Source organism: Apium graveolens, chromosome 5 (genome assembly GCF_009905375.1).
Source record: "Apium graveolens cultivar Ventura chromosome 5, ASM990537v1, whole genome shotgun sequence".
In the NCBI taxonomy this organism is placed as follows: Eukaryota; Viridiplantae; Streptophyta; class Magnoliopsida; order Apiales; family Apiaceae; genus Apium; species Apium graveolens.
Window position 1 is genome coordinate 214,659,626 of NC_133651.1, and position 7,027 is coordinate 214,666,652.

Consider the following 7,027-nt stretch of genomic DNA (forward strand, 5'->3'; position numbering starts at 1 on the left):
TTCTGTCTCTTTATTTGTATTTGCTATTTGATTCCGAGTTGGGGTTGTACATAACTAGGTAACACTGGTAATTACGCTTGCATATAATCTTATGCTCCGCACTGTTGCAAACCCATGTTTAGTACAATCAGTCTACTCAGCTGGAAGAAGTATCCACTTGGGAATCAGCATTGTTTTAATTTACTAATTTATTAGGAATCAGGATTAATAAGAATGCTTGGGTATTAGCGGATCTTTTGCTACTTTCAGGGTCTCAATTCTAATTTTAATTTTATGGGTACCATGAATTTTTTTTTTTTTTTGCTAAATAGGTACCATGATTTTAAATCCATTGATATTGAAATACTGAATAATTATATATAAATAGAAAGCAGGTATGAAGCAAAAAAGTAAGGAAGATCTCAGATACATTTCCAGAAATATTATATGAAATTGCAAGTAGCATTTCACTGAACACTCCAGAAACCTTGCAAACAAAAATCAAACTTACACTCATTTTTGTCCCCCTTTGTTCTTCTTCTTGTTATTTTCTTTCTTTTTGATATCATCTTCGTCATCATCCGTTTGATCATCGGTACTATCATCACTAACATTATCATCATCAGAAGGCGGGGAAGGATCGAGAGCAGCAGAATCAATAGCCCAACGGATCACCTCATCAACCTCATCACCGTCATTAATTTCCACTTGTTCATTCTGATTTGAATGCGAAGGAAGAATAGACTTCAAAGCAGCGAATCTGGCAAACAAATCATCACCATCATCCTCATTAACAACAGGTTCCTTGTTTAATATGGTATCAGATATAACACTGGTGGGCTTGGCAATAGATGCGGGAGGCTTGGAATTGGATTTGGATGATGATCGGAGAGCTTGGAATCGACGGTCAAGATCTGGATGGATAATTTGAGAAGAAGAGCCACGAGACATGTGAGAATCAACGCTGAGCTTGAGTAGTATATCATCTTCTGTTGCTCTTAAAAGCTTATCCACTTCGTCCTCTTCATCTTGGCGTTGTTTTCTTCTGGTGTGCTGCTTTTTATTAATTCCACCCCGTCCACTACTCATCCCTCTTTCTTTTTCCACCCCCTGTGTCTTCCTTTCATTTATATGTATGCCAAAATTTGTAAGTTTGATTTAAATCTAATTACTGTAAAATTATTTGAATAAATTTGATTTTTCACACATATCATTTTAGAATATCTTTTTTTTTTGGAGTTTATAAAAATTACCCAAGTTCTAAATTTATACTTCCTTTCTATTTAATCTTCCAGGAAATTTCATAAAGTTATTTGGTTTACAATAACGGGTACTAAACTTTGTAGGAATTCATTTACAATTTCTTTATTTACTTATTTCATTTGCTTATAACAATTTGATATGAAATAAAATAAAACCCTGATTGCGTAATTAAATATCGCATTAATTATGTCCGGTTTGGACCGACAATAAAACTCATTAGAAAGGGTCAAAACCCTGAATATTAATTAATTTCGTAATTAATTAATAAGGGGTAATGTTAGATATATTTGAGATGTCATGTCTAACATGATTCATGTTTAGTTTTCAGATCTTAACAAACAGGTTATATCAGGACTTACTGGAAGTCTGAATTTAATATCAGAACTTAAGGTCATATCAGAACTTAAGTGCGGGAAGACTTTCATATAAGGAAGGAAGCTGATTTACAGTTGAAGATCGAGACTAAAACAAAAGAAGATATGCATAGAAAGAGTTTGAAGACTGGAAGACTTGTAGAAAATATCTGATTGATATATTTTAGGAAACAGAATTATATTCCATATCAATTAGAAGTTATCTTGTAATTGTGTACTATATAAACACAGACATAGAGTTTACACTATAACCCACAGTCGATATGAGACTATTAGGGTTCTCATACTGAGACCTTCTGAGTATCCCATATGGAAAGTGAAGATGGCTATGTTTCTGGAAGCTACAGATCCAGAATACCTTGATAGAATTAATGAAGGACCACATAAGCCTACCAAGCTCTTTGTTGTAGTTTCTAATCAACCAGCAAAGACCATACCAAAGGAGAAAGGTGAGTACACAGCTGAAGACATCTCATCTATTACCAAGGATGCAAGGGTAAGACATTTGCTGCATAGTGCCATTGATAATGTCATGTCAAACAGGGTAATTAATTGCAAAACTGCAAAGGAGATATGGGATGCTTTGGAGACAAGATTCCAGGGAACTGATGCAATCAAGAAGAACAGGAGGACTATACTCACTCAAGAATATGAGCACTTTGACTCAAAAGCTGATGAGTGTTTAACTGACTTATATGACAGGTTCGTCAAACTCTTGAATGATCTGTCACTGGTGGACAAGGAATATGATCTTGAAGATTCAAATCTAAAATTCCTTTTAGCTCTTCCTGAAAATTGGGATTTGAAGTCTACTACCATAAGAGACAACTATGACCTTACTGAAACTACTCTTGATGAAATTTATGGTATGCTCAAGACTTATGAACTTGAAATGGATCAAAGGAGCAAGAGGTATGGAAGAAAGTTAAGGACTGTTGCTCTTAAGGCTGAGTAGGAATCTCCTAAAATGGCTGCCTTAAAAAGGGGCAAAGAAAAGGCTCCCATCATAAAGTCTGATTCAGAGTCATCATATTCTGATGATGATGATTCAGAAACTGAAAGTTTACCTGAAATAGATGTTGATGGAGAGAAAAAAAAATGGTGTGCTCTTATGGTAAAGGGTATAACAAAGATAGCCTACAGAAAATTCAGAAAAGGCAAGAGGTTTTCCAGGAAAAGTGGAAGTTCTGATAAGAAAGGGTTCAGAAAGTCTGAAGGCAAGGGAGGAAAGTCTGACAGAGGAGACAACTCAAATGTCAAATGCTACAATTGTGGTGAAAGAGGCCACATATCTCCTGACTGTAAGAAAGGAAAAAGTGACAAAGGCAAGGCACTTGTTATAAAGAAGAAAAGCTGGACAGACACTTCAGATTCTGAACATGATGTGAACTATGCCCTGATGGAAAATGCTGACAGCAGCCCTGAAACTGCTGAATTGAAGGTACCTCAAATAACTTATGCCTTCCATATTGATGATATTACTGAGTTGAGATTATATCTTAAAACCATATTTATTAGTTATAGAGATCAGACTTTAACATGTGAAAGATTAACATCTGAAAATCTTGCTTATAAAAAGAGAAATGATTATTTTGAAAAGGAGTTAGTTTTTCTTCATCAAACTAAGAAAGAAAAAAATGATGCTTTATATGTTAGAGATGAAGTGTTAAAATTGAATGAATCTCTAAAAGTTGACTTAGAAAAGGAAAGAGATATTATCAGAACTTGGACTAACTCTGGCAGAACAACTCAGAATTTATTAAGTAGTGGAAACTGGAAAGAGGGCTTAGGTTATGGAGATGATAAAAGTGAAAACGGAACTGAACAAATTGATCCAATTATTGTTAAACAGACTGCTAAGCCAAAGGTAAATCATGTTAAGTTTGTAGCAAAAACTGTAAAGTCTGATTCTGAAAAGATGAAAGAGTCTGTGAAGAAGTAAAAGAAAAATCAACTTCTGACAAATTAGAACAGGATAAACCAGCTGAAGTCAACATATGCCTAATGACAAAGAAGTAGCTTAAGCATAAGCTGAAAGAGATTAGGAATGTCAACAAGGTAAAGGAAGCTAGAAAAAATAGGAATGGAAAGGAAGGTGTGAATAAAAGCAATAACTATATGCCTGTTCCTAATACTCCTAGAAAGAAATGTTATAACTATGGAAACTCTAACCATCTTACTTCTTTTTGCAGGAAGAATTTCTAAAGAATAAAGTTTTGTCAACAGTACCTCTTGTGAAATAATTTTTTATGAGAAATTTTGACAAAGTGTCATACCGGGCTCTAGGTGCTTTTTTCAGTCCATAAAGTGCTTTCAAAAAATAGTAGACATATTCTGGAAAATTTGGATCTTCAAAACCAGGAGGCTGACTGACATAGACTTCCTCCTCCAAATCTCCATTCAGAAAGGCACTTTTAACATCCATTTGATAGACCTTGAAATTGGCATGGGCTGCATAGGCTAAGAAGATTCTGATGGCTTCAAGTCTTGCAACAGGAGCAAAGGTTTCATCAAAATCTATTCCTTCTTGTTGACAGTATCCCTTAGCAACCAATCTAGCTTTGTTCCTGACTACTATGCCATTTTCATCCATCTTGCTTCTGAATACCCATTTGGTGTCTATTAGACTCTTTCCTTTAGGCTTGGGCACCAGCTTCCATAATTTGTTCCTTTCAAATTGGTTTAGCTCCTCCTGCATAGCTAAAATCCAATCAGGATCCAACAAAGCTTCTTCTACCTTCTTTGGTTCTTCCTTAGAGAGGAAGCTGCTATATAGACATTCTTCTTGAGTTGCTCTCCTTGTTTGAACTCTAGAAGATACATCACCAATAATGAGCTCAAAGGGGTGATCCTTTGTCCATTTTCTTTGTTGAGGTAGATTAGCTCTAGATGAAGAGGCCTCATAGTTGTCTTGATGTGTGATTGAGTTTTGATTATTAGAAACTCCCCCTGAGTTTAAGGATCTTTGATTTGAGAAAGGGGAACTTTCTGTAAGTGATATATTCTGACTTTCAACTTCTTTTGATGACCCAATGGATGGTGAATTTTGAATACCGACGGATGAAGCTGGTTGTCTTCCGACGGATAAAGCAGATTGTCTCCCGACGGATGAAGCATTTTACAACTCGACAGATGTTGAATTATGTGCTTCATTGGTAGTAGATTTTTCTGTATTATCCTTTGATACTGTTTCTTGATCACTTTCATCATCACTGTCATCACTAATCATCTCCACATTGTCAAATTTGAGGCTCTCATGGTAATCTCCATCTTATAGTCCTTCAATATTTTTATCATCAAACACAACATGTATTGATTCCAAAACAATGTTGGTTCTCAGATTGTAGACTCTGTATGTTTTACCAACAGCATATCCAACAAAAATTCCTTCATCTGCTTTAGCATAAAACTTCCCATTCTGATCAGTTTGATTTCTCAAGATATAACATTTACAGCCAAAGACATGAAGAAAATTTAGAGTTGGCTTCTTGTTCTTGAACAATTGGTAGGGAGTCATGCATTTTTCTTGATTTATCAAAGAAATATTCTGTGTATAGCATGCAGTATTTACAGCTTCAGCCCATAAATATGTTGGTAATTTTGATTCTTCAAGCATTTTCCTTGCAGCTTCAATAAGTGATCTGTTCTTTCTTTCTACAACTCTATTTTATTGTGGAGTTCTTGCTGCTGAAAATTCATGCATAATCCCATTCTCTTCATAGAAGATTCTCATAACAGAATTCTTGAACTCAGTTCCATTGTCACTCCTGATTTTTTTAACTTTGAAATCAGGATGATTGTTGACTTGCCTTATGTGATTGATGATGATTTCACTAGCCTCATCTTTAGACTTAAGGAAATATGTCCAAGAGAACTTTGAGAAATCATCTACAATTACTAGGCAAAATCTTTTCCTAGAGATGGACAACACATTGACTGGTCCAAACAAATCCATGTGTAGCAGTTGCAAAGGTTCTTCAATTGTTGAATCAAGCTTCTTTCTGAATGATGCTTTAAATTGCTTTCCCTTTTGGCAAGCATCACACAGTCCATCCTTAGAAAACTCTACTTGAGGAATGCCTATTACCGGTCCTTTCTTTACTAGTTCATTCATGGTCTTGAAATTTAGATTGGATAGCTTCTTGTGCCACAACCAACTTTCATCTTGACTTGCTTTACTGAGAAGACAAGTAACAGATTCTGCATTTAATGAGTTGAAGTCAGCTAGGTACATATTTCCTTTTCTCACTCCAGTGAGAACCACTTTGTTGCTCCTCTTGTTTGTCACAACACAGGCTTCTGAGTTGAAGGTTACTGAATTGCCTTTATCACAAAGTTGGCTGATACTCAACAAATTGTGCTTGAGACCATCCACTAAGGCAACCTCCTAAGTGATGATATTGTCTTTTGATATCAAGTCATATCCCACAGTATAACCCTTGATGTGGTCTCCAAAAGTAATACTTGTGCCAGCTCTCTCCTTGAACTCTGTGAGCAGGGTAGAATCACCAGTCATGTGTCTTGAACAACCACTATCCAAGTATCACAGATTCTTTCTGTTTCCCTGCACACATTAAAATCAAATCAAGTTGATTTTGGTACCCAAGTTTCCTTGGGTCCTGCCTTGTTAGCTTTCTTCTTCTGTTTCTTAGGTTTGATCTCATTTGAATTGGGGATACGAGATTCATCCTTAGTCATTTGAGTTGGACCTTTGAAACCATTCATTAAAACAGAATTATCATGCACATTTTGATTAACAGGAAATGGCATGCTATTAGGAAACATGTTATTCCAGTAGGGCATGCTAAATGGCATTTGAGGCATACTAAATACAGCATAATAAGGATTAGGTGTAAATGGCATATTAGCAAATTGTGCATTCATACTCTGTGTAGACATAGCATTCATAGGCATAGAAGGCATGGCATTTATGTTGGGAAAAGGAGGTGGCACAGATATGGAAGTAGGCATAGTAGTTTTGCAATTAACAGACAGATGATTTACACTACCACACTTAACACAGATTTTTCTTGGAGCATACTTATCAGGTGTGTAGTTGTTATGTTTGTTAATCCCTACTTTACCATTTCTATTGTTTTTCCTTTTAGCCTCTGTTTTAACCTCAGTCTATTCTAGTCTGTCATTCAATCGCTTGATAGACATATGACCAACATTTACATTATTTTCCTTCTTCACTTGACTAGATTCTCCTGAAATGAAGTTTTTGGAAACTGATCCATATTTTTCATTTAACTTAGCAAGTTTGGCTTTACTCACAGGTTTGCTTACAGCCGACGGATGAGGATTTATGTCACTTGACGGATAATCCTTTTGGTTATCTGACGGATGGCTCTCATCATCCGTCGAGTCCACATCTGTTAGCAATCCTTCAACCAAATTGGATTCCAGCT

General features: G+C 35.8%; 1 protein-coding gene across 1 annotated transcript; it reads right to left on the bottom strand.

Annotated features, from left to right (window-relative positions):
* Positions 1-335: 335 nt before the first annotated feature.
* Positions 336-1,105, bottom strand: LOC141724811 (uncharacterized). Its single transcript, XM_074527086.1, has one exon. The coding sequence runs from the start codon at positions 1,066-1,068 to the stop codon at positions 493-495; it is 576 nt and encodes a 191-aa protein (XP_074383187.1). The 5' UTR covers positions 1,069-1,105; the 3' UTR covers positions 336-492.
* Between the last annotated feature and the right edge of the window lie 5,922 nt (positions 1,106-7,027).